Source organism: Bubalus kerabau, chromosome 13 (genome assembly GCF_029407905.1).
Source record: "Bubalus kerabau isolate K-KA32 ecotype Philippines breed swamp buffalo chromosome 13, PCC_UOA_SB_1v2, whole genome shotgun sequence".
Classification (NCBI taxonomy): Eukaryota; Metazoa; Chordata; class Mammalia; order Artiodactyla; family Bovidae; genus Bubalus; species Bubalus kerabau.
Window position 1 is genome coordinate 52,276,213 of NC_073636.1, and position 27,451 is coordinate 52,303,663.

At 40.6% G+C, this 27,451-nt stretch overlaps 1 protein-coding gene across 1 annotated transcript in view; it reads left to right on the top strand.

The window, feature by feature from the left end:
- The window catches only part of DNAAF9 (dynein axonemal assembly factor 9), a 220,709-nt gene that overhangs the window by 37,482 nt on the left and 155,776 nt on the right, over positions 1-27,451 (top strand). The window contains exons 3-4 of the mRNA XM_055544328.1: positions 8,081-8,220; positions 11,270-13,004. Of these exons, the coding sequence (XP_055400303.1) occupies positions 12,922-13,004 (83 nt within the window). The 5' untranslated portion in view covers positions 8,081-8,220; positions 11,270-12,921. The remainder of the gene's footprint in view (positions 1-8,080; positions 8,221-11,269; positions 13,005-27,451) is intronic.

Consider the following 27,451-nt stretch of genomic DNA (forward strand, 5'->3'; position numbering starts at 1 on the left):
CGTGCCATAAGCATCTATGGACTTACTTCATATGTTCCTCTATGAAAAATTTGTTAGAAAGTGGAATTGCTGGCTTATAGAGACTTGTAAGCATCTTTACTAGGTATTACCAAATTGTGGTACAAAGTGGTTATATGAATTTATACTCCCACCGGAAGCATACAAGAGGTCTCATTTTCCAAGTTTTTTCCCCCAAATTAATAGGTGTAATAGTATCTCATTGTTTTAATTTTCTTTTCCCTCATTAGTAATAATGTTGAGCATATTTATATACATTTATTGAATTTCCCCATCTCTGAAATGCCAATTCTAATTCTTTATGCATTTTCATCTTGGGTTGTTTGTCATTTTTATTGCTTTACAGAATTCTTCAATATAATCTGTCAGTAATATTCATTACAAATGTCCTCTCCCAATGTGTGGTTTACCTTTTAAAAAAAGTTTTATTGAGAAATAATTCACATACCATAAAATTCGTCCATTTAAAGTATACAATCCACTGGGCTTTAGTTATAGTTGCAAAGTTGTGTGAGCATCACTACAATCTAATTTTAGAGTATGTTCATCTTCCCCCAAAGAAATCCTGTACTTACTAGCAGTCACTCTCCATTCCCTCCTCTCCAAGCCCCTGGCAAATAGTCTACTTTCTGTCTCTATGGATTTGCTTATTTTAGATCTTTCATTAAAATGGAATCAAATAATATGTGGTCTTCTATAACTGACTTCTTTCATTTAGCATAATACTTTCAAGTGTCATTCATGTTATAACATGGATGATTAACTTGGTTATACGATATATTGTACATGTTTTGAATTTTGATTTGATCAGATGTATCAATCTGTTTTTTAGATTTCTGATTTTTCTGTCTTACTTAAGAAATCCTCCCTTTTCTCTGAGTTATAAATATATTCTTTAATAATTTCAAGCTTCATTTTTCATATTTAAACTATCTGCAGTTTATTTTGTATATGTCACATAAATATTTAATTCTTTTACACATTGGTAGTCAATTGTCCAGCACTACTTATTGAGTAATCAACTAATTCCTTCATTGTTTTGTAATGCCTCTTTTATTACACAGTAAGTTCTCATGCCTGTTTAGGACTGTTTACTTCTCCCTGTGCCATTTTGATAGATTTATAGTAAATCTTAAGATGGAAAAGGCATTCAATTTAGTAGGGCGTGTCCTCTCCTTTTTCTTCTTTTTTGCAACTAATTTTGTTGTCAGTGACCATAGGGATCTGCTTTTTAAGTTCCATTAAAAATATCCTGTTAGAGTTTTGTTTGAAATTTCACTTAATTCACAGAGTAATTTGGGAAGAACCAACATTTTAATATGTATTTGAATAAACATTGGCCATGCATGCATGCATGCTAAGTTGGTTAAGTTGTATCTGACTCTGTGCAACCGCATAGACAGCAGCCCACCAGGCTCCTCTATCCCTGTGATTCTCCAGGCAAGAATACTGGAGTGGGTTGCCATTTCCCTCTCCAACATTGACCATATTACCTCTCATTCCATCTGTTGTGCTTTGTAGTCCTCCCTTTCCCCTGCTCTGAAGTAGACCTTGAAATAAGAATTTGAGTTGCAAGTACAATAGTCCCCCTTATCCTCATTTTTTTTTTCAAGGTTTAAGTTACCTGTAGTCAACCTCAGTCTGAAATTATGGAATGGAAAATTCTGGAATAAACAATTCATAAGTTTTAGATTGTGTGCCATTCTGAGTACTGTGATGAAATATGCTGCCCTACTCTGTCCTGCCCAGGATGTGAATCATTTCTTTGTCCAGCTTGTTCTGCCCAACAGTCCTAGTTTTCAGACTGACTGTCAATGACATTGCAGGGCAGTGTTCAAGTAATCACTACTTTACTTAATAATGGCCCTAAGAAGCAAGAGTAGTGATGCTGGCAAATCAGATATATCAAAGAGAAGTTATAGAATGCTTCCTATGAGTAAAAAAGTGAATATTCTCAATTTAATATGGAAAGAAAAAAAGTCAGATGCTGGGGTTGCTAAGACCTACAGTGAAAACAAAACTTCTGTCTGTGAAATTGTGAAGGAAAAAGAAATTTGTGCTAGGTTTTTTTTTTTTTTTCTGTCACACCTCATTCACCTACAGCCACAGTGCATAACAAGTGCTTGGTTAAGATGGAAAAGTTATTAAATTTGTACAAGAAGGTATTTTGAGAGAGAGACCAGATTCATATAATTTTTACTATAGTATATTATTATAATAATTCTATTTTATTATTAGTTATTGTTGTTAATCTGCTATGTACCTAATTTATAAATTAAACTTTATAATAGGCATGTGTGTATAGGGAAAATATAGTATATGTAGAGTTTGGTATTATCCTCACCAAGAGGAGCTTGGCAGGCTACAGTCCAAAGAGTCACAAAGGGCCAGACATGACTGAGCACACAGCACACTCAGTTACAGGTGTCCAACCGGGGATCTTGGAACATATTCCCCAGGGAAAAGCGGGGACAATTGTATCTTGTTTGTGAGGTAATCACAGGAAAAACCATCTGGAGACTAGAGAAGAGACTCAGGGTAGGGAAAGCAGTTGATGGGGCATCCATTTTCAAGCACGTTATGACTATGGGCAGTTAGAGCCTAATCTTGGGGAACCCTGAGAAATTCTGTGGGACACATGTCTCTGAGTCATCCCACCTGATGAGTAAGAAGCTGGGCAGCGACTTATGCAACAACTCCCTTCACTCACTGAGGGCTTCCAGTGGACATTAATTCCCTAGCACTTCCAGCCTGCTGACACGGATGGTGGCCAGCATGCAAAGAAATGGTAAGTGCCAACGAGCAACACCAGGGTCTGCTAAATCATCAAAAAGTCTTTTGAAAAGTTTGAATATAGCATGTTTTTCCTCTGCTTAATTTTTTTTTCTGTAGAGGAATCCAAAATTGTTGATGTAACTTATAACTTACAGGTTTCTATACACCAGATACCAGCTCCTTTCCCAAGAAGTTTGATCTCTAGCTATACTGAACCACAGTCCAGCTATTCCCTCAGAAGCAGCTGAATCCTGCCAAACCCTGAGTTCTTTGCATTTGTTATTTTCTCTGCCTATAATGCTCTTCTCTTACTCTCTTCCTAGGAAACCCTTCGGAGGCAGAGTGGTTAGGAATATGGGCCTTGTAGAAAGAGTTAGAATCAAAACTTAGTTCTAATAGTGCTAGTATTTGCTTAGTGGGAAATGCATGATGACAGATTATAGAGAAGAGAGTGTAAAATTGAGTGGCCTTGGGTTTTTTAAAAGAAGGTACAACATTAGAAAACAAATTAAAAGAGGTTCAAGAAAGCCTGAGGAGATTTATTATCTAAGCTGTGATGTCACCCTTTAATGTTTCTTCATTAAAGTGTAAAAGAAATATAATTCAATTGTCAAAGGAAAAATATCTACTCTGATACTTGAGCAACTTATTTGAGCAAGTTCCTTAACCTTTCTGAAGTTTGGTTTCTTTAGCTGGAAAATGGAGAGAACTATACAAAGGCCTGAAATATAGGTGGTGAGGATCATTGGGGGCCATCTTGGTGGTTGGCTACAACAAAGAATGACATGAAAGGTGCTTAGAATGTAGTATTATTTTAAACATAGCTTTTTATTATTACTCATCATTTAGACCCTCCTACACAAACATCACTTCTAGTAAGAAGCCTCCCAGATCACCACAGGTAGCTATGCAACAGCTTTGCCCAAAGAATCAAAATTGAATCTGTTCAGGCTTTTCTTATTTTTCATGTTCAAGATTGTGATTAGTGGCTCTGAGGGTAGGGGAATCAATACTTCAGGGAAGGACTCATAGCTGGTCTAGGCCTTCATACTTCTTCCTGTTCCTACAGCCCCAACACCTTCTAAATAAATGAAAAAATAAAAATAAATTAGACTCATGAAAATTAAAACATTCTGTTGCATAAAAGATATCCCTTAAGAAAATAAAAATGAAACCCTCAGAGCTGGGAGAAAAAGTTCCCAATGCATATATATGGGAAACAAATTATATTCAAAATACTTAAAAAAATTCCTTTCACTCAGTAATAAAATATATACAACTTAATTTTAAAAAGAGGACAAAATACTTAAAAGTCACTTCACAATAGAAGATATTCAGATGGTAAATAAGAACATAAAACGGTGCTCAACAGCATTATCACTTGTTGTTCAGTCACCAAGTCCTGTCTGACTCTTCACAACCCCATGAACAGCAGCACGCCAGGCTTCCCTGTCCTTCACTATTTCCTGGAGTTTGCTCAAGTTCATGTGCTTTGAATAGGTGATGCCATCCAACCATCTCATGCTCTGTAGTACCTTTCTCCTTCTGCCTTCAATCTTACCCAGCAGCAGGGTCTTTTCCAATGAGTCAACTGTTCAGGTAGCCAAAGTTTTGGAGCTTCACCTTCAGTATCAGTCCTTCCAAAGAGTATTCAGCGTTGATTTTCTTTAGGATTGACTGGTTTGAGCTCCTTGCTTTCCAAGGGACTCTCAAGAGTCTTCTCCAGCACCCCAGCTTGAAAGCATCAATTCTTTGGCCCTCTGCCTTCTTTATTGTCTGGCTCTCACATCCGTACACGACTACTGGAAAGACCATAGCCTTGACTATATGGACCTCTGTCAGCAAAGTGATGTCTTTGCTTTTCACACTGTCGAGATTTGCCATAGCTTTCCTGCCAAGAAGCAATCATCTTTTATTTCATGGCTGCAGTCACTGACTACGCTAAAACCTTTTACTGTGTGGATCCTAACAAACTGTAGACAACCCTTAACAGCAGATCATCTTACCTGTCTCCTGAGAAACCTGTATGCAGGTCAAGAAGCAACAGTCAGAACCTTGTATGGAACGATTGACTGGCTCAGGATTGAGAAAGGAGTACAACAAGGCTGTTTAGTGTCACTCTGTTTTTTTAATTTACACACAGAGCACATCATGTGAAATGCCGGGCTAAATGAATACAAGCTGGAATCGACATTACTGCAAGAAATATCAACAACCTCAGATATGTGGATGATACCACTCTAATGGCAGAAAGTGAAGAGGAACTAAATAGCCTCTTGATGAGGATAAAGGAAGAGAGTGAAAAAGTCTGCTTAAAACTCAATATTAAAAAAAACTAAGATCATGGCATCTGGTCCCGTCATTTCATGGCAAATAGAAGGGGAAAAGGGGGAAGCAGTGACAGTTCCTTTTCTTGAGCATTATCATTAGGGAAATACAAAGTAAAACCATACTGGGATCCCACTGTATATCCAGGAGAATGAAAGTTAAGATTGACACCACCAAGTGTTGGTGAGGATATGGAACAACTGGAATTCTCCTGCACTGCAAGTAGGAATATAAAATGAAAACAATTTGGAAACCTGGTTGATTGTTTCTTATGAAGCTAAATATACATGTACCATAAGACCTAGCACTTTTACTCCTAAGTGTTTATCCTAGAAAACTGAAAATATATGGTCATGCAAAGACTTATACACAAATGTTTATAGGACTTCAAACATAGTAGCTTCAAAATAGAAACAACTCAAATGCCCATATACCAGTAAATGGATACACAAATAATGTTTTGTCCAACCTATGGAAACTTACTCATTGGTAAAAAGGAACAAACTACTGATATGTATAACAAAATGAATAAATCCCCAAATCATTACACTGATTTCATTTATATAAATTTGAAGAGTAGACAAAACTAATCTATGGCCATTAAAATCAAATCAATAATTGTTTGGGGCCAAGATGGGGGATTTGACTGCAAAGCAGCCTCAGGAAACTTTTCTGTGGTCATGGAAATGTCTGATATCCTAGTTAGAGGGGGGCAATAATTCTGGAACTGTAAACATTTGTCAAAACTTATTGAACTATACAGTATTTTATTATCCATTTTATTGTAAAAAATATTTTTGGATAAAAACTTTTAAGAAGACCCTCTTAAGTGGATAACATATATTGTCTGAGATCATTTATGAGTAGGGTTGCCAGATTTAGCAAGCAAAACACAGGTTGTCCAGTTAAATTTGAGTTATATCTAATTGCTTATGCATATGTACATTGATGGAAAAGAAAAATATTTCATAGAACATGTGCTTTAAAAATATGTTATTCATAGGAAAGAAAAGGTGTCTAAATTATACACTTTTATATTTTTCTGATCCTTTGGTTCCCTTTAGTATTTCCTTGTTTCATGGAATTTGCTTGTAAAATTCCTTGTGCACATAATCTATGTTCATTTTCTTTGTATCAAGCTTCTACAATGGTCACATCTAACTTCTTTAGATTTTTTTGTTTGTTGAATATTCATTAATGAAAAAATATAATCAGCAGTAATATTATGAGCCAATATACTGAACATACAGGGTGTGATCACTCACCTAGAGCCAGACATCCTGGAATGTGAAGTCAAGTGGCCCTTAGAAAGTGTCACTACGAACAAAGCTAATGGAGGTGATGGAATTCCAGTTGAGCTATTTCAAATCCTGAAAGATGATGCTGTGAAAGTGCTGCACTCAATATGCCAGCAAATTTGGAAAACTCAGCAGTGGCCACAGGACTGGAAAAGGTCAGTTTTCATTCCAATCCCAAAGAAAGACAATGCCAAAGAATACTCAAACTACTGCACAATTGCACTCATCTCACACGCTAGTGAAGTAATGCTCAAAATTCTCCAAGCCAGGCTTCAGCAATATGTGAACTGTGAACTTCCTGATGTTCAAGCTAGTTATAGAAAAGGCAGAGGAACCAGAGATCAAATTTCCAACATCCTCTGGATCATGGGAAAAGGAAGAGAGTTCCAGAAAAACATCTATTTCTGCTTTATTGACTATGCCAAAGCTTTTGACTGTGTGGATCACAATAAACTGTGGAAAATTCTGAAAGAGATGGGAATCCCAGACCACCTGACATGCCTCTTGAGAAACCTATATGCAGGTCAGGAAGCAACAGTTAGAACTGGACATGGAACAACAGACTGGTTCCAAACAGGAAAAGGAGTTCATCAAGGCTGTATATTGTCACCTTGCTTATTTTACTTATTTTACTTCTATGCAGAGTACGTCATGAGAAACGCTGGGCTGGAAGAAGCACAAACTGGAATCAAGATTGCCGAGAGAAATATCAATCACCTCAGATATGCAGATGACACCACCCTTATGGCAGAAAGTGAAGAGGAACTAAAAAGCCTCTTGATGAAAGTGAAAGAGGAGAGTGAAAAAGTTGGCTTAAAGCTCAACATTCAGAAAGCGAAGATCATGGCAACTGATCCCTTCACTTCATGGGAAATAGATGCGAAAACAGTGGAAACAGTGTCAGACTTTATTTTGGGGGGCTCCAAAATCACTGCAGAAGTGATTGCAGCCATGAAATTAAAAGACGCTTACTCCTTGGAAGGAAAGTTATGACCAACCTAGAGAGCATATTCAAAAGCAGAGACGTTACTTTGCCAACAAAGGTCTGTCTAGTCAAGGCTATGGTTTTTTCAGTGGTCATGTATGGATGTGAAAGTTGGACTGTGAAGAAAGCTGAGCGCCAAAGAATTGATGCTTTTGAACTGTGGTGTTGGAGAAGACTCTTGAGAGTCCCTTGGACTGCAAGGAGATCCAACCAGTCCATTCTGAAGGAGATCAGTCCTGGGTGTTCTTTGGAAGGACTGATGCTAAAGCTGAAACTCCAATACTTTGGCCACCTCATGCGAAGAGTTGACTCATTGGAAAAGACTCTGATGCTGGGAGGAATTGGGGGCAGGAGGAGAAGGGGACAACAGAGGATGAGATGGCTGGATGGCATCACCAACTCGATGGACATGAGTTTGGGAGAACTCTGGGAGTTGGTGATGGACAAGGAGGCCTGGCGTGCTGTGGTTCATGGGTCACAAAGAGTCGGACACGACTGAGCGACTGAACTGAACTGAACTGAACTGAACACTAGATAAAGTTAACAACCCTGAAAACTGCTCTTCAAATACGGCTTGTTGAAGCAAATACCACCTTTCGTGGAATGAGATGGTTTTTCATTTTTTGGATTTATAATGCATCTCTTGATCAATAACTTTTAAAAATGTTTTCTACAGGAAAAGAACATTGTCATCAATGTTTCTTCCTTTCTTCTTCAACACTACACATGATGATTCCACTTGTTCCCATGCCAGAAGAGTACTAATAGTCTTGTAAAGCAATCAAATTCTTCAGGAGATGAAATCCATTTCAAAAGGTAATCATGACAAGTACTGTAATAATTATCCATTTCAAGTCAGGATTTCTTTTCTAGTCTCCTTTAAAAACAGTTTTGATACTTAAAGGGATAAAATCTGTACTAATCATTCCTTTAGTACATTCTACAATTCCTTTAAGCAATGGAGTGCTTCAACAGCGATAGTTTCTCTTTGCATAATCTATTGCTAAACAGATATTATACACTGTCATCAAGAGGTAAGTAAGTTTTCCTTATGAATTACTATTAAAGTCAATTAAGACTTTGAGGGGCATTTTCTTTAGAATTAAAGTCTTCTTTAGGAAAGTAAAAAAAAAACATGAGGAGTCTCCATTTATTAAAGCAAGCTAACAAGTTTTTGAATGCAAGAGAAATGAAAAATACTGAATGTCAATAAAATCACAAAAATCCCTCAATTGTTCAGTTGGAACACTGTATATGCCTGATTTAAGACAACAATTTCATGACAATTACATCAAAGTCAACAGGAAAGACATCAGATATATTCTTTGAGCAGCACCATGCAGTATATGAGGCAGATAGCCAAACGGCTTCCAAAGACACATTTGTGTTTTACTTCCACTTTGAATAAACAATGTTTGCACCTTTATGCAAACATCTGCCATCATTTGTATCATCTCCACCAAAAGCAGTACAATTTTCCTCTTTAACTCCTAATTCAAAAGGAAAGAGTTTTTTCCTCTGCAAAAATTTGCTCTTGTTTCTTAAGTCTCATCTGGAAGAGTCTTTACTAAAAATAACCTTACAAGTGAGCCTTTTCACAAGAAAGGTATTGCACAAGTGAATTTCTCTGCACTGTCATTGCTTGAATCCATAAAAAAGATGAGGCATTTAGGGCTTTGATAATCACTGAAGTAGTAAACGGAGTTATTACATTTTAAATTATTGCAGTAGGTGTTGTCCTGGCATTTGACATTTTGCTTCCAGTTTTGGAATTAGAAAATACTGGTAGCAATACATTCAAAGAGTCATTCAAGCTGAAAGACTGATGACAGTATACAATGTGGGAGGCTGCTACAACTTCTGCTGTGATTATTTTATGTTCTTCATCTAGATTTCTCATAATCAAAATTTTATTTTATCACTTTCTATGATTCAAGTTGAAGAAATCACACATCTTTTATGCTTAGCTGTTAATATATGCTGGTTTATGTCAGACTTTCTATCATTTTCAATATTGAATGAACATTTGCATACCCCCCAGAGAGCTTCAAGAGGACTTTTTCCTCATTTGACAATGTCCACTGTTCAGAAAATTTATCATGAAATCCACACTTGCATTTTGGCATTTAGAGGTTTAATATAGCAAATAAAAAAAGAGGTAATTCAATTTATTTTCAACAAGGATGACAAGACAACTTAATGGGAAAAGAAATGGTTCTGAGACAACTAGATAGCCACAAGCAAAAGAATGAAGCTGAACCTCTACCTCACATCAAATACAAAATTTCAATATCAAATGGATCAAATACCTATATATAAGAGCCAAAGCTACTAACTCAGAAGAAAAATGTCAGGGATTAGATCCCTGGATTAGGCAATGGTTTCTTAGATATGACACCAAAAGCACAAGCAAAAAAGACAAAATAGATAAATTCGATATCAACAAAATTAAAAATTATGTGGTTCACAGGACACCATCAGAGATGTGAAAAGACAACCCACAGAGTGTGAAATTTTTGCAAATTGTAGATTTAATAAGGGACTTGTATTTAGGATAAATAAAGAATTGCGTTCTATGCTTAGTCACTCAGTTGTGTCCCACTCTTTGCAACCCCATGGACTGTGGCCCACCAGGCTCCTCTGTTCACACTGATTCTCCAAGGCAAGAATACTGGAGTGGGTTGCCATGCCCTCCTACAGGAAATCTTCCCAACCCAGGGATGGAACCCAGATCTCCCACATTGCAGGCAGATTCTTTACCATCTGAGCTACCAGAGTGGGGCTGTAAGTGGTACAGCTGCTTTGGAAAACAGTTTGAAAATTCTTCCAAAGGTAAATAAAATTACCCAGCAATTCCACTCCTAAGTTATATTCCCAAGAGACTTGAAATCATATACCCACCAAAAAACTTGTACATGAATGTTGACAGCAGCATTCGCTAAAAAAAGTTAAAAAATGAAAAGAACCCAAATGTCCATCAACTGATAAATGGATAAGAAAGATGTGATATCCATGTAATAAGAGTATTATTCAACAATAGAAATGAAACCCTTGTACAATACAACACGAATGAGTTTTGCAAACACTATGCTAAATGAAGAGTTGGACACAAAGGACTACATACTGTATGATTTCATTTATATGAAACGTTCAAAATAGGCAAATCCAGAGACAGAGAAATTAGTGGTTGCCTAGTGTTGGGATCGGAGAAGGCAATGGCACCCCACTCCAGTACTCTTGCCTAGAAAATCCCATGAATGGAGGAGCCTGGTGGGCTACAGTCCATGGGGTCGCTAAGAGTCGGACACGACTGAGCGACTTCACTTTCACTTTTCACTCTCATGCATTGGAGAAGGAAAATGGCAACCCACTCCAGTGTTCTTGCCTGGAGAATCCCAGGGACGGGGAAGCTTGGTGGGCTGCCGTCTATGGGGTCGCACGGAGTCGGACACCACTGAAGCGACTTAGCAGCAGCAGCAGCAGTTGGGATAGTTGGGAAGAAATGGGGGAGTGACGACTAAAAGGTACAGGGTTTCTTTTTGGAGAGCTGGAAATGTTCTAAAATGATTGCACAGCTTTGTGAATAAACCGATTGCTACTTGTAAAACAAAAAGCATTGATACTAGTGACCAATGCAAACATTGAAAAAGTTGTATTTAATAAATCTAATGCCTGCATCATTGCATCTGTCACAAAGTCCAAACTCGTACGTGGGAACTGAGTCACGAAAGAGTTGGGAACTTGAATTTACGAAAAGCAAATTGAACTCAAAGGTGAACGGTCTGCCTACAAAGAAGAACTGCACTTGTAAGGAACAGTTTCGCTTAACAAAGTCATAACGGATCTTATACAATGTTTTGGGAAGCTTGCTTTCAGGGATTGGCGGTATTTCAGAAGCGTGAACGTACAGCGACTGAATTCCAGCTTCCTCCGCACGGTTATAAGAGTAACGCTGCCGAGTGTCTACTAAACCTTTAGAAGCCTGGTCCCCGCAGTGAGGCACTTGCTGATTGGTTGTCGCCTAGAAGCATGGCGCTCTCGATGATTGGCTGAGGCTGACATTGATTTAAGCTGACTTTGATTTAGCAACTTTCAGAAGCCTTGGTACTGGAGTGAAACTGTTGTTGAGTGGCTGATTTTCAGAAGCCACTGGAGTGAGGCTGTTGCTGATTGGTTGGTTTGCAGAGCCAGTGCACTGATGTGAAGTGATTTGTTGTTCAGGACTTGGAACTTGAGCCAGAAAATCTTTTCCTTTCTTGAATATGAAAAACAAGTACTTTTAATTTCTAGTTCCTTCTTTTGGTGTTCCCTCAGCCAAACTCATTGGAGAAAACCATAGAGATTGACCAAATCTTTTATTTGTAGAGGAAGGACTTTCAGCTAGTAATTTAAGAACAAAATACTGTGGCAGAAAGAAGTGTTAAAGAGTGAAAGTGTTAGTCGCTCAGTCCTGTCGGACTCTTTGCGACCCCATGGGCTGTAGCCCGCCGGGCTCCTCTCACCAAGGGATTCTCCAGGCTAGAATACTGGAGTGGGTTGCCATTTCCTTCTCGAGGGTATCTTCCCAACTCAGGAATGGAACCCGGGTCTCCCACATTGCAGGCAGATTCTTTACCGCCTGAACCACCAGGGAAGCCCAATTGACTGTAAAAAGACGAATTTAGGGCATCCTGACAAAGTCAGTATGTGACGCAAGACAAAATCATTAAATATATCACATATATATATAATGCCTGGAAACTCTGTCAATTATACATAAGACTGAGGCTCTGTGGGATTTGCTTTCTTACACATGGCCCTGCGGTCGGAAACGGGTGGACTTAGAATCTGAACTGTAAAAGGCAGGGATCCTCTGGGCCCTGTGAGCCCCTAACGTCTGTGCAAGGCTAGGCGCGCATTGCTAACCCGAGGTCGGCTAGAAATCGGCTGAATGTTTGAAGGGAGGATGCGTAGTTGATTAGCAGCGGGTGTAGAAACTGCAGCAAGGTACCCTCCTGGGAGACCGGGGTACGCGATCCGAGCACCCAAGCGGCATTCGAGTCTGCCCCCGGGCCGGCGAGGTGCTTCTGAAGCAGCTTCTGAAGGTTCTGCAGGAGGCCGTAGGCGGCTGAGAGGGGCGGGGCGGAACGAGGCCCCGCCCCTGGGAGTGCCTGTGTGCGTGGCTGGCAGCGCCGCAGAGTCCGACTCCACGATAGGGAGCCTGAAGACAGGGCAGAGCGGCGGCGTGGTAGCCTTAATTCTGGGCAACCGCGCTCGCAGCATCCGACGCAACCGCCTCGAAGCTTAAGGAGGACTCGGCCCTGCGGCCCTGTGCCCGCCCCTTACCCACTGCAGACGCCCACATCCGCGCCCTTTGCGCGCATCGGGCTCCGCCCCCGCCGTGCTCCTGCACGCTGCGCCCCCCGCCCACCCGGCACGCCCAGCCGCCCCGCCTGGCAGAAGTGGGCCTGAAGCCGCCCCTCAGGCTTGCTTGAGCGACCCTCGCAGCGGCTCGGTCTTCCTCCGCTGTCGACTGCAATGGACGCGTATCCCCCGCACCGGGTGGGGCTGACCCGGGCGCGCTCCCTCGGCGGCCCTGGCCGAGGGTCGCCCTCCGTCAGGTACAGGGGGACGAGGCCTCAACGGGGCGGGCGAGGGGTTGCGGGCTGTTGGGGTCTGGCGACGCCGCTCGCCGAAGGGCGTGGTCCGATATGGCTTCCTAGCGGACGGTTTTTCCCTGAACAGTTTCCTGAGGAACGTTTCCCGAGGAACGGCGCCTGGTGCCGAGGCTCCCACAATGGCTTCCTTGTTGATAACCCCACAACGGATCCCCTGTGAAGACCCCCCTGCTATGACATCCCCACCCCCACAGACCATTTCACCATGAAAAGATTCTCTTATCGAGGACCTGCACAGTGGCTGATTAACTCACTTGCCTTCCCCGTAGAATATTTCTCCCAGAAATGGCCATCATTGGAGACGTCCCCTCACAATAGCTCCCCTGTATAGAACCCCATGTTAGTTTACCTAGAAATGGCTGACCTGCCTTGCTCCCCTGAAGGAGCAGGTCTCGTTTAGAACCTTTCCTCTGCATTGCGTCTGCTCCCTCGCTCCCCCTACACAAACACCTACCCGGACCGCATCTTCCATACTGCGCGTTTCCGCACTTCCCCCCTGCCCTGTCCTGAGTCGCTCCCTCACTCCATGATGAGGAGCTCAGATTGAGGAGAGGTGGCGGTCATTAGGGGCGCAGGAGGCAAAAACTGCGTAGGGAAAGGGGGCCAGCATCCCCGAAAGCTGCGGACCCCAGGCCACAGAACCTAGAGATAAAGGCCCCGGGGTGCCTCAGTACAGGGAGAGTCCCCACTGCCTTTCTGTATATGAAGATTTATTTCTACTCTCTGTGCCTTTGGGACTGACCTTAATAAATAGTCTTGGTATCGTTTGTGATGAAACTGGGTTGGGGCCGTCAGCGAAGTGCGGATGATGGAATAATGGAGGGGTTGTGGCAGAGACCGTTGAGAAGAATGGAGGAAGAGAGAGAAATGGGCTTTGGTTCTGCTAAATTGTCATTAAGCCAGAAGAGGGTTTTTGTTTGTTTTGTTTGCCTTTTCTCGATTCTAGCTCTTTAGCAAAGCAAATATAGTGTTCCTATGAAAGAAGGTTCTTAACTTACCTGTGAAAACAGTCTTTCCTATATCTTTGTTACGGTATTTAAGGCATTGTATTTTAAAATTTTTGCTCGAAAATGTTTTTTATCGCTTTGTTATGTTTTATCTTGTTTGAACTCCACCCGATTCGTGACGAATAAGAGCTAAATCTTAGAATCATGTCCTTCTCATACTTATTGACATTCCTTCTTCCACGCCAGCTACTAACGCATGTTTGTTGAATAAAGGATAGAGGAGGTGGGACTAGATACCCTTGGTTTCATTTAGGAGTCTTAGTTGCTTCTGATTTGGCTGGTGACAGGTGACATAGTTGGATTCCTCTTCTGCTCTTCAGTGGAATTCCATTGGGCTTTAAGGTTCCAATTGTTCAGCTGCTTACGGTAACCATCTCCAGTCTGTTTTAACGTTTCTGGCAGCCAGTGTCACTGTTACAAAGTATTTGCATGTTGAATACAATGGAAACTGCTCTGGGTACTTAGAACTTGGGCAGCCACCCTTTAAATTCAAGGCCTTTGTAGACTTGAGATTTGTCCCTATCATCTTGAGCTTTGAAGTCTGGAGTCTTTTAAGGAAAAAAAAGCTTCCCAGTAAAATCCATCTCTAAAATAACTGCTTCCTTCCTTGCTTCTAGTAGCATGGCAGCATGCTTTTTTTTTTTTTTTTTGGTAAGTATTTTTTTGTTTTGTTTTGTTAAAAACATTAATGTTCACTAACTTTTCTAATCATATTCAAATTTTGAATTTTCCGCCATGTGGTTTGAGTGAAACTTGTTAGTCTTCGGACAGGGATAGTACCAGGTACGTCAAGGCCTGGTGTTTGTATACCTTTGGTAGAAGAAATTTGATGAAAGTTTCCCTCCTTTCCCTGCCGTTTTTAACTGAACATACTTTTCTTTCTCATTCAGTCAAGCCTTTCCCTGATTATGACACTGAATGTTCCTACCAGGTTTGTTCTCAGTACTTTGCTATCACCCATATTTGGGCTTCTTTGCTACACTCCGACTCCTGAGTGATTAAAGAGGCAGGCCTAACTGGTGAAGTTACATTCCTAAAGACCCATAGATGGTACTTTGCAAGTGAGTGGCACTATTCTAAAATGGGGTTAATCTTCACAGACTAGGAATAGAGATCACGAGTTAAAATATTGTTACTTAGATCTGGAAGCCACTCATGGTAGTCATCAGTGCTGTCCATCAAATATCTTGGGTTTCTGTCTCCTGGGCACATGGTACAGTTGTACTTGCTTGCCCTCCTTGAAGTTGAGTATGGCCTTGTTAGTTGCTTTTGGTTAGTGAAATGTGCACAGGAATGATGTTTATCCCTTCATGGTAAAAGCTTCTGGTGTGTAACTTGCCACTCTCTTTCCCTCTGTTTTGGTGATTGTGTGCTCCAGATGGTGACTAGTCTTAATCTGGGAACCAGAACTAGCTTCCAGATGACCTATCTTTGACATGTAGACTGAGCAAGAAATAAGCCTATTTTCAAGCCACTGAGATTTTGGAGTTATTAAAATAACTGAAGTGAAAGTCACTCAGTCGTGTTTGACTATACAGTCCGTGGAATTCTCCAGACCAGAATACTGGAGTGGGTAGCCTTTCCCTTCTCCAGGGGATCTTCCCAACAGAGGGATCAAATCCAGGTCTCTTGCATTGGAGGTGGATTCTTTACCAGCTGAGCCACAAGGGAAGCCCAAGAATACTGGAGTGGGTAGCCTATCCCTTTTCCAGCAAATCTTACCGACCCAGGAATGGACCGTGGGTCTCCTGCATGCAGGCGGACTCTTTACCAACAAAATAACTATTTTTGTTTGTACTAAGGAACCAATGGAAATAGTTGAAATATGCTTTCCTACTTAAGATCTTTTCCTGCAGAGGAATCTGATCCTGCTTTGGACTTGTTTAATAGTTTAAATTTCACTGCCTCTTTATGCAAATTTCAATATATACTGTGCTGGATGTTGTGAATTCAGACAGATAAGACAGACGTCTGCCCTCCAAGAGCTTCTTTGTAAGGGGAGAGAGATAAAAACAGTAAAAATCATAATACAGAATGGTGAGAAATAAGTCTTGAGGATGAAATAGGGCTGAAGGAACAATAATGTTAGAAGGCATAGGCAGTTTTGAGACTCAGCAGTTGGAAGAATGGAGTTGCCAGTTACTCATATTGGAAACACTGTAATAAGAGTAGGCTTGTGGAAAAAGGGTTCAATTTTGGCCTTGTTCATTTTGAGTTTCCTAATTGATATCAAAGTGGAGATACTGCATTAGCAGTTGGATATATTAGACTGGAGTTCAGGAGAGAGATTGGAACTGGAAATACCACTCATATTACTGATGACTCCAAGTTTTTTTTTTTTTTTTTTTAAACTTTTAAGACTGGATAGAAACCCAGGGAGTAAATGTAGATAGAGAAGAGGACCAGCATCCAAACTCTGGGATTTCCCTTGTAGAAAAGACAGTATACCAATGTCTTCCAGATTTTGAGGGAAAATGGATTCCTACCTCCTGAGATAAGGGAAGAATCAAGGACAGTTATGGTCTAATGATAAATGTTAGCATAGACAATTAGATTTGGTAATACGGAGGTCATTGATGGCCTTGACAAAACAGTTTTGGTGTAGTGGATTCAGGAGAATCTAGGAGAGAAATTGAAGACAGTGAGAATAAAGAGTTATAGTGATGTTATTTCAAGGATTGTTATAAGGGAGAGCAGAGTAATAGGGCTGTGGCTGGAGGAGCATGAAATGTTAAAGTTCTTTTTGTCTTTAGGTGGGCAGATAGCATGTTTGTAAGTTAACAGGATGTTGGAGTACAGAGAAACAAATTGATGATTAAGAGAGAGAAGGGACAATAAATAGATATGTTGGCCTCAAGCTAGATAGATACGTGGACAACGGTTCATCTGTGGTGATTAAACTGACCCAAGTACTGGTGCATTGTTAGCTTGGTAGGGGGACAGAGTGAAAGTTCTCTTCTTATTACTTCATATGCTCAGTTAAATAAGAAGGAAGGTCTTCAGCTAAAAATGAAAAGTGAGAGAGGTATTGGAAGTTTGAGGAGAAAGCAGGTGTGAAATTCATCCAGGAGAGTGAGGGAAAATGAGATGAATAAGGAAATATTTTTGGATTGCCAGATAGCACCAAGTGCCCATTTGGTTGAATTTAAGATGAGACCCAGTTACCATGTTGAATGTTTTACCTTAAGATGTATTAAGCTCCTTGGATGTGGGCAGTGGGGGAGGGAGTGGCAGAGGTAGGATAGAGCAGTGGTCTCCAGTCTTTTTGGCACCAGGGACTGGTTTCATAGAAGACCAGAGTTGGGGGTGGGGAGAATGGTTTTGGAATGATTTAAGTGCAGTAGGTTTCGAGCTCCAGTAATGCCAGCAGTGGAGAGTGGCTATTAATACACATGAGGCTTCACTTGTTCACGACTCATCTCTTGCTGTGCAGCCTGGTTCCTAACAAGCCATAGACCAGTACTGGTTTGTCACCCAGGGGTTGGGGACCCCTGGGATAGAGGACATCATTGGAAGATAGGAGTAAAGGAACTGGGAGGTAAGGATAGTAGAAAGTCAGTGCATATTGAGATCATCATGAATTAAGTTTGGAGTAGTAATAGCAAAGAGACAATGATCCAGAAGCCAAAATCTTGAGGGAATGTGGAGGACTGAGTGACCTATTGTAGATGTCTGTAACAAGAAGGGATAGTGAGTGGTTATTATTTGTTGGGATGAAGAAATCATCCAATATAAAACACAGTTTCTCAAAAAGTCTGTTTCCAGATTAAAACAACCCTCCAAAAATCCAGCACAATTAATTTAAAAATATGCATGCGTGGCATAGCATCATGACATTTTTGAGCACTATAAAGAGAAAAGGATACCTACAAATCACATAAAGTCAGGAATCATAAGATTGGACGCTAGAGGATAATGGAGCAAATAGTGCTTACTAAAAGAAAATGGATTCCCACTCAGAATCCTTTATCCAACCAAATTCTCAGGCAGGTGAGGGAGGGATAAAAACATTTCACACATGTAAGATCTCATAGTTTGACTTTCCATGCACCCTTTATGAGTCAGTGAATGGGGTGTGCTTTAGCAAAAAGCCTGACCAAGGAGCTCCTGTGCTGGAGTTCTATAACATGTATAGGAGAGATTTCTTCCTTGTTAAAGGGCTCATAAGAAAGGGCCTTCTTTGTTGGCTCCTGGAAATTACCAGAGTTGGGACCATTTTTTGGTTGTCATTTCCCACATTGCTTGCCCTAGTGCTTAGGTCAATGTCTGGCACATAGTCAGTACTCAGTAAATGTGACTGCTGTTGTTAGCTATTGTGAAACACTGCTTGCACTAATTATTTGTTGAATGAATAGACAATAATTAAAGGTGAAACTGTGGGCTATGGGTGTTCAGAGAATGAAGACTCACAGTTGTAAGCTAAATGGTGGGAAAGTGGTTAATCATAGTGATGTTCTACTGAGAGGGCTTAAGTAAAGCCTCACAGAGGCAGATTATCTCTTCAGGTGATGTTTATTGGCCAGTACCCATGGTTCTCTTTTTGGTTTACAGATCTACAGAAATAGTAATTGTCCCTGCCTTTGTTGTTGTTGTTCAGTCGCTCAGTTGTATCCGACTTTTTGCGACCTCATGGACTGCAACACACCAGCCCTCACCATCTCCCAGAGCTTGCTCAGACTTATATCCATTGAGTCAGTGATGCCATCCAACCATCTCATCCTCTATCGTCTCCTTCTCCTCCTGCCTTATCTTTCTCAGCATCGGAGTCTTTTCCAGTGAGTCGGCTCTTTGCATCAGGTGGCCAAAGTATTGGAGCTTCAGCTTCAGCTCAGTCCTTCCAGTGGATATTCAGGATTGATTCCCTTTTGGATTAACTGATTTGATCTCCTTGCAGCCCAACGGACTCTCAAAGAGTTTTCTCCAACACTGCAGTTTGAAAGGATCAGTTCTTTGATGTTCATTCTTTATGGTCCAATTCTGACATCTGTACATGACTACTGGAAAAACCATAGCTTTGACTATACCAACCTTTGTCAGCAAAGTAATGTTTCTGCTTTTTAGTATGCTGACTAGGTTTGTCATAGCTTTTCTTCTAGGGAGCAAGCATCTTTTAATTTCATGGCTGCAGTCACCATCCTCAGTGATTCTGGAGCCCAAGAAAATAAAATTTTTCATGGTCTCTGCCTTAGGAGAACTCAAAATGCAGAGCAAGATATGACCTTGTATGTATGAATATGTGAAGTTTCACCTTCAGTGTACTTACTGGGATGCTGGCCAGGGAGGCTTGGTTTGGTGCTTATAGAAGTAAAAAGGGTTTGCTTACTTATTTTTTTATGACCTTATTTCTAAACCAGGGGTGGAGGACTATGTATGGATTTCACCCAGCTCTTAGAAAGTAGGGCCTTCCCAGGAAAACTTTTGTAAACTGAAACGGCATAAGTGAAGAAACAATTACTTTAAAACACATCTTGCTAACAGAGGCACAAAATAAATCAGGATAAAGCAGAGATGCTCACAGACACGGTTCAAAGCTGTTGCTGAGATGCTTGAGCATAGTTACCAGGAACGAGCTTGGCAGTGCCACTCATTGCTCCACTGTAAAACAGATGGTGGCTAGCTTTGTTTTTCATCTTTTATTCATAAAAGCAAAAACTTTCAAATTTCTTTCAGTTACTGAAAACGGGTAGGTCTTTTGTAAATGTGACACTTTGAAAAGCAAGCCTCTGCCTGCTTTTTTTCACATATGTTTGGGATGACTGTGTTGTTGCATCAATAGGACACAGTATTTTAACAGTGTTTCCTAGCTCTTGGGCTCTTCTGTGATGTTCTGATTTTTGGAGATGGGGAGTAAATGAGATGCAGATGCCCTCTACAGCTTACATACTGTTGTTTTGCCCTGAAATTAAGAAGAAAAGAAAAAGCAGTTTGTGACTTGGGTATTTAAAACTGTTATCTGTAATTTGGGGCTTCAGTGGTGGCTCAGTGGTAAAGAATCTGCCTGCCAGCGCAGGATATGTGGGTTTGATCCCTGGATCAGGAAAATCCCCTGGAGAAGGAAATGGCAACCCACTTCAGTATTCTTGCCTGGAAAAATCCCATGGACAGAGGAGGAGCCTGGCAGGCTACAGTCCCTGGGATCACAAAAGAGTTAGACATGACTTAGTGACTAAACAACATCTGTGATTTTGAACCCTGGTTTGAGGGAAAGTTAGCTAATTTGGCCTGTTTTTTGTTTTAAGCTTCTTATTTGAAATAATATTTATAGACGAGTTGCAAATATGGTATATAGTGTTCCTATATGAACTTTACCCTGCTTCCTCTAATGTTGGCATGGTGCATTTATCAAAGCTAAGAAATTAATATTTGTATTTCATATTAGTTTACTAAGTAAATTTTTGTTTACTTGGAGTTTATTACTCCAAACTTCATTTGGATTTGCCCAGTTTTTCCACTAATTTCTTTTTTCTATTCCAAGATTCATGTCAGGACTCAACGTTGCATTTATATTTTGGCGTGCTTTTAATAGTCAAAGAAATGCAGGAAAGTAATTGTGGATGCCTTCTGAATGAAGACCTGTGAACTGACTTTGCAAAGAGCAGATTGTGGAAATGCTCAGAGAAGGCTGGAGAAAAGGAAAAAAAATGGAAAACAATATATTCTTTCAGTGAAGTGTAGTGATAGACTTTGAGATACCATTTTTCCATTTATGGTGGGTAGCATTTTCTGAAGTTCTTATATTTAGTTTGTAGAGAGTCTTACATACCCCAATTTGTGAAATGGGTCTAGACATGAATTGCAGTTGGGTGCAAGTTTTAACCATTTTAGATAAGGTGACCTATCTGTTGTTGTTCAATCATTCAGTCGTGTCTGACTCTTTGTGATTTCATGGACTGAAGCATGCCAGGCTTTCCTGTCCTTCACCGTCTCCCAGAGTTTGCTTAAACTCATGTCCATTGAGTCGGTGATGCCATGCAACCATCTCGTCCTCTGTCATCCCCTTCTCCTCTCGCCTTCTATCTTTCTCAGCATCAGAGCCTTTTCCAGTGAGTCGGCTCTTTGCATTAGGTGGCCCATGTATTAGAGCTTCAGCTTTAGCATCAGTCCTTCCAATGAATATTCAGGACTGATTTCCTTGAGGATTGACTGGTTTGATCTCCTTGCAATCCAAGGGACTCTCAAGACTCTTCTCCAACACCAGAGTTCAAAAGCATTAATCCTATCAGGACCTATTAGGAACGTATTTGGCAGCTGGTAAAAGATAGTTAACAATAATGACAACTTTGAGGTTTAGTCTGTCTTGCAAAAGATGTCTGTCTAGAGGAGGGCAGGCTACTCCTAGTATGAAGTCATCAGGGAACCAGCCTCTTCTGTGTCTGTATTTAGCAAATGGATTCCATTTTTTCTATAGCTCCAGGGTCACAGAATGACTGCAGGAACTCCAGCTATCAGATCTTTCAGGAAAGAAGGCAGCTCTCCTAGTTGTGTCAGTTCCTTCTCTTCAGAAAACTTTCCCAGGAGCCTCGACCTGATGGCTTTTGCATGTCTCATTGGTCAGCTCTAGAAGTAGAGAAGCTGTGCCTATTGTTGCTCCAAATCAGAATACTATTAGTAAAAAAAAGAAGGGGAGAATGCATATGGATTAGGAAACTGTCTCTATCACAGGGAGGTATTAATAGCTATGTGGAATGAAAGTTAGATTGCTTAGAATTACTAATGGGTCTGGTGAACTATATGAAAAAATGCTGGGAGAAAATTCAAGTCACTGAATAGTCAGGTGATGCCAACACATTTCTCAGTCGTGCATGCTCACATGTATGTGTGTATGTGTTCCTTCAGTTTGAGTCACTTTATGGTCACTGTTTAACCATGTATTGGTCATGACAGCAGTAGTGTTGGCTTTGTTTGTTCCATTGCAAGTTGCTCCAGAAAGGAATTCAGTGGGAAAGGACATTTATTGACTTGAGACACATCCTGCCTTTTTGCCTTTCTTCCAAGTCTGTTTCACAGAGAGAATAAATAATTGCCACTTTAATGCAGGGCCAGCTTTCTTAAACCTTAAACCTTTTTCTTAGTAGTCTTACAGTAGCTCGTTGTAATCATTGCCTGAAGTCCGAATTAATGCTGATATGACTTGTGTTAACTCGTGTTGTTGATTTCCCCCCCCAATATTTTATCATGAAAACTGTTCGTAAATACAAATAAGTTGAAAGAATTTTTCAGTGGACATTCATGTATGTTCGTACCTAGATTCTCTGCTTAATATATTTGCTCTGTTTGCCTTATAGTCATCCTGATATTCACCCATCAATTCATCCTATATTTTAATGCTTTTCAAAGTAAGTCATAGACATTGGTATGGTTTAATCCTGAACATTTCCTGATGGTCCATCTAATCAAGAGGTATGATTTTGTAATAAGAAGAATGCTTTCTGTTTCAAGTGACAGAAACCCAACTCAAAAGAGTAAAGTAAAAAAGGAAATAAATGTATTGGCTACTTGACTGGAAGGAATAGTGGGGAGATAGACAAGCAGATGGTGACTACAGCCATGAAATTAAAAGATGCTTGCTCTTTGAAAGAAAAGGTATGACCAACCTAGACAGCATATTAAAAAGCAGAGACATTACTTTGCCAACAAAGGTCCATCTAATCAAAGCTATGGTTTTTCCAGTAGTCATGCGTGGATGTGAGAGTTGGACTATAAAGAAAGCTGAGCACTGAAGAATTGATGCTTTTGAACTGTGGTGTTGGAGAAGACTCCTGCGAGTCCCCTGGATAGCAAATAGATCCAACCAGTCTATCCTAAAGGAAATCAGTCCTGAATATTCATTGGAAGGACTGATGCTGAAGCTGAAACGCCAATACTTTGGCCACTTGATGGGAAGAACTGACTCATTTGAAAAGACCCTGATGCTGGGAAAGATTGAAGGCGGGAGGAGAAGGGGATGACAGAAGATGATTGGATGGCATCACCGACTCAGTGGACATGAGTTTGAGTAGCATCACTATGAACAAAGCTAGTGGAGGTGATGGAATTCCAGTTGAGCTATTTCAGATCCTGAAAGATGATGCTGTGAAAGTGCTGCACTCAATATGCCAGCAAATTTGGAAAACTCAGCAGTAGCCATGGGACTGGAAAAGGTCAGTTTTCATTCCGATCCCAAAGAAAGGCAATGCCAAAGAGTGCTCAAACTACCACACAATTGCACTCATCTCACACGCTAGTAAAGTAATGCTCAAAATTCTCCAAGCCAGGCTTCAGCAATATGTGAACCGTGAACTTCCTGATGTTCAAGCTGGTTATAGAAAAGGCAGAGGAACCAGAGATCAAATTGCCAACATCCGCTGGATCATGGAAAAAGGAAGAGAGTTCCAGAAAAACATCTATTTCTGCTTTATTGACTATGCCAAAGCCTTTGACTGTGTGGATCACAATAAACTGTGGAAAATTCTGAAGGAGATGGGAATACCAGACCACCTGACCTGCCTCTTGAGAAATCTGTATGCAGGTCAGGAAGCAACAGTTAGAACTGGACATGGAACAACAGACTGGTTCTAAATAGGAAAAGGAGTATGTCAAGGCTGTATATCGTCACCCTGCTTATTTAACTTCTATGCAGAGTACATCATGAGAAATGCTGGACTGGAAGAAACACAAGCTGGAATCAAGATTGCTGGGAGAAATACCAATCACCTCAGATATGCAGATGACACTACCCTGATGGCAGAAAGTGAAGAGGAACTAAAAAGCCTCTTGATGAAAGTGAAAGAGGAGAGTGAAAAAGTTGGCTTAAAGCTCAACATTCAGAAAACAAAGATCATGGCATCTGGTCCTATCACTTCATGGGAAATAGATGGGGAAACAGTGGCAACAGTGTCAGACTTTATTTTTTTGGGCTCCCAAATCACTGCAGATGGTGACTGCAGCCATGAAATTAAAAGACACTTACTCCTTGGAAGGAAAGTTATGACCAACCTAGATAGCATATTCAAAAGCAGAGACATTACTTTGCCAACAAAGGTTCGTCTAGTCAAGGCTGTGGTTTTTCCAGTGGTCATGTATGAATGTGAGAATTGGACTGTGAAGAAGGCTGAGCGCCGAAGAATTGATATTTTTGAACTGTGGTGTTGGAGAAGACTCTTGAGAGTCCCTTGGACTGCAAGGAGATCCAACCAGTCCATTCTGAAGGAGATCAGCCCTGGGATTTCTTTGGAAGGAATGATGCTGAAGCTGAAACTCCAGTACTTTGGCTACCTCATGCGAAGAGTTGACTCATTGGAAAAGACTCTGATGCTGGGAGGGATTGGGGGCAAGAGGAGAAGGGGACGACAGAGGATGAGATGGCTGGATGGCATCACTGACTCAATGGACATGAATCTGGGTGAACTCCAGGAGTTGGTGATGGACAGGGAGGCCTGGTGTGCTGCGATTCATGGGGTCGCAAAGAGTCAGACACGATTGAGCGACTGAACTGAACTGAACTGGGAGTTGGTGATGGACAGGGAGGCCTGGCATGCTGCAGTCCATGGGTCACAAAGAGTCGGACACGACTGAGCGACTAAACTGAACTGAGACAAGATAGGAAGAGTTGTAAGAAGTAGGGCCTCAGGAACTGGGACTCTGCTATCAAAATAGTTGCCTCTATCCATATAGCCTCAAATCCACATTCTTCCTGGACTGTGACCCTAGAGGCCATTTCTCTTCTACGTCTGAAACAGAAAATCCCTGGAAAGGACTCCAGCTGGGCTGGCTTGCTGCTTGGGTGACTCATGATTGGATGCTGTGGTAGAGAAGAGGCATAGTGTATGTTACTAAGGAAGATAAAACTGGAAAGCATGCCGAATGAATTATATACCTCAGAAAGCTTTCCCACTTGTTCTTGGATGCTAGCATGATCCTGGTGTTTGACAAAGAGATTACAAAGGAAAATAACAACTGCAAAAATCCTAAATGAAGTACTGGTACAGTCAGCCCTTCAGATCCACAGGTTCTGCATCCATGGATTCAACCACTCAAATCAAAAATATATTTTTTAATTTAGGAAAGTTCCAAAAAGCAAAACTTGAGTTTGCCATCCACAAGCAACTATTTATGTACCATTTACATTGTATTTACAGCCGTTCACATAGCATTTATATTAGGTTAAGTAATCTAGAGATGATATAAAATATACTGGGGAGCTTCCTTGGTGGCTCAGTGATGATGGATCTGCCCATCAATTCAGGAGACACGGGTTCACTCCCTGGTCCAGGAAGATCTCACATGCCACAGAGCACCTGAGCCCATGGACCACAGCTATTGAGCCTGTACTCTAGAGCCTGGAAACTGCAGCTATTGAACTGATGTGCTGCAACTGCTGAAGCCCACATGCCCTAGAGTTTGTGCTCCACAACAAGAGAAGCCACTGCAGTGAGAAGCTGGCACACTGCAATGAAGACTAGCTCCCATGCAGCAGTGGAGACCTAGCATAGCCAAAAATGAGCAAATAAGAAAAATTATTAAAAAATATACCAGATAATGTGCATAGGTTATAATGTAAATACTATGCTATTTTATTTAAGGGACTTGAACATCTGCAGATTTACTATCCGAGAGGTTCCTGGAATCAATCCTTCATGGATACCAAGGGACAACTGTCTGACAAGGAGACTTCTAACTATTACATTAATAGTTCAAGAGTGGTAATACATGGTTTAGAAGTTATGGGGAAACAGGTATTCTGGTATATTGTAGATGAATGTTTTAAGAAAACAATTTAGCAAAATTTCTCAAATTTTTAAATGCAGATACCTCTTAACCTGGCAATGCTAGTCTCTGCCTTGCAGAAAATTTGTTGCTATTTGTGTTCAGTAGGTAAGTCTTGTCCAACTGTTTTCCACCCTATGGACTGCAGCACGCAAGGCTTCCCTGTCCTTCACTATCTCCTGGAGTTTACTCAAACTCATGTCCACTGTGTTGATGATGCCATCCAACCATCTCATCCTCCTTCTCCCCCTTCTCCTCCTGCCCTCAGTCTTTACCAGTATCAGGGTCTTTTCCAGTGAGTCGACTCTTTGCATCAGGTGGCCAGAGTACTGGAGCTTTGGCTTCAGCATCAGTCCTTCCAATGAATATTCAGGGTTGATTTCCTTTAGAATTGACTGATTTGATCTCCTTGCAGTCCAAGGGACTCTCTAGAGTCTTCTCCAGCGCCACAGTTCAAAAGCATCACTTCTTTGGTGCTCAGTCTTCTTTATGGTCCAACTCTCACATCGGTACATGACTGCTGGAAAAACCATAGCTTTGACTATACAGCCTTTTGTCAGCAGAGTGATGTATCTGCTTTTTAATATACTGTCTAGGTTTGTCGTAGCTTTTCTTCCAAGGAGCAAGCATCTTTTAATTCTGTGGCTGCAGTCACAGTCTGCAGTGATTTTGGAGCCCAAGAAAATAAAATCTGTCACTGTTTCTCCTTTTGCCCCATCTATTTGCCATGAAGTGATGAGACCTGATGCCATGATTGTAGTTTTCTGAGTTTTGAGTTTTAAGCCAGCTTGTTTTTTGACTTGTGCCAAAGATGGCTTTATAAGGTTGTTCATTGAAACATTGTTTGCTGTTTGCAAAAATAATAAAAATCATGAATGTTCAATCATAGTGTCTTGTTAAATAAAAGCAAAAGGATATAGTACAACAGTTTTAAAAATGAGGTTGTGTTGTATTTACTATCTTGGAAAGATCTTGAGTTACAATGTTAAGTAAAAAAAAAAAGCACGTTGCAGAGCAATTACATATCTCATTATATTGATTTTATGTAAAAACAGTGAAATGAAAAACAACTCTCTCCCCAAAAAACTCACCCAAACTATGTATTAACTGTATTATATCAGACTGTTCACAGCAGTTTTATAGGATGAAGTGATTCAGATTGGTATGAGAATTCACTTTGTAAAACATCCAAACCACAAAGCATATAAGGAGAATATATTCATGTTTTAATAGTTTGATTTTAAAAATCAAAAAGCATAAATTATGAAGAAAAACAGACAAAAATAAAAATTGCAAAATTTCTCCCATTTCCAGGAACCATGATAATAAAACACAAACAATATACTTAGCTATGTATATAGTAATTGTTATAACAGCAGTGAGCAGTGAACTAACTAATAAGTATAAAATGGACAGTGGGGAGAACAGAGGTGATTGTTAAGAATTCAGAAATACTGTGTCTGAGGCTAACTTTGTTGTCAGGAAATCAGTGAGGTATATCAGAAAGAAAAGTTCAGAGCCAGGATACTTGGTCACTCAGGTTCTGATGCTGTTAATCTTTACTCAGCCTTGTGATCTGGGCAGACTGCTTCTGTTTAGGTCTTGTTTTTGCCGTATCATCTGTCATGTCTAGATTTT